The sequence below is a fragment of the Corapipo altera genome, unplaced genomic scaffold (genome assembly GCF_003945725.1).
Source record: "Corapipo altera isolate COAL_440 unplaced genomic scaffold, ASM394572v1 59490, whole genome shotgun sequence".
In the NCBI taxonomy this organism is placed as follows: domain Eukaryota; kingdom Metazoa; phylum Chordata; class Aves; order Passeriformes; family Pipridae; genus Corapipo; species Corapipo altera.
The window spans coordinates 2,374-3,360 of record NW_020887984.1 but is presented as its reverse complement, the minus strand read 5'-3'; the positions used below and the strand labels follow the sequence as shown (position 1 = coordinate 3,360).

Genomic DNA, 987 nt, shown 5'->3' with positions numbered 1-987 from the left:
CTCCCAGTGCCCTCCCAGTACCCCTGGAGCCCTCCCAGTGCCCTCCCAGTGCCCCCCCAGTGCCCTCCCAGTGCTCCCAGTGCCCCCCATTTCCCCCCCAGTGCCCTCCCAGTGCCCCCCATTTCCCCCCCCAGTGCTCCCAGTGCCCTCCCAGTTTGCTGAGCGTCCCCTGTGCCCCCTCCCAGTTGTCCCAGCACATGAAGCTGAAGCTCCAGTTCACGGCCAGTTTGGCGCCGGCCCCGCCCGAGCCCCGCCCAGTTTCCCGCAAGAGCAGTCCCAGTTCCCCGGCCGTGAGGGAACTGGTGGCCGGACTGGGACGCTCCCAGTCCTTCTCCCACCAGCAGCCCGCCCGCAGCCACCTCATGAGGTACTGGGATAAACTGGGATAAACTGGGAGGGCGTTGAGAGAGACATTGGGGGCACTGGGAGGGCACTGGGGATACTGGGAGCACTGGGAGAGCACTGGGAGAGAGATTTGGAACACTGGGGATACTGGGAGGGCACTGGGAGCACTGGGAGGGCACTGGGAGGGCACTGGGAGGGATACTGGGGATACTGGGAGCACTGGGAGGGCACTGGGAGAGAGATTTGGAACACTGAGGAGACTGGGAGGGGACACTGGGAGGGAGATTTGGAACACTGGGGATACTGGGAGGGCACTGGGGACACTGGGAGGGCACTGGGAGAGACATTGGGGACAGTGGGGATACTGGGAGGGGCACTGGGGATACTGGGAGGGGCACTGGGAGAGACATTGAGGACACTGGGAGCACTGGGAGGGCACTGGGAGGGAGAGAGATTTGGAACACTGGGGAGACTGGGAGGGGACACTGGGAGGGACATCAGGGACATTGGGGGACACTGGGGGGACACTGGGGGGGACACTGGGGGGGACATCAGGGTCACTGGGGACACTGGAGGGGACACTGGGGTCACTGGAGGGGACACTGGGGACACTGGGGGGGACATCAGGGACACTGGGGGACA

General features: G+C 65.0%; 1 protein-coding gene across 1 annotated transcript in view; it reads left to right on the top strand.

Annotated features, from left to right (window-relative positions):
• Positions 1–134: 134 nt before the first annotated feature.
• The window catches only part of LOC113941818 (uncharacterized protein C7orf43 homolog), a gene marked incomplete at its 5' end in the record, with an annotated part of 1,587 nt that continues 734 nt past the window's right edge, over positions 135–987 (top strand). The window contains one exon of the mRNA XM_027632958.1: positions 135–367. Within this exon, the coding sequence (XP_027488759.1) occupies positions 135–367 (233 nt within the window). The remainder of the gene's footprint in view (positions 368–987) is intronic.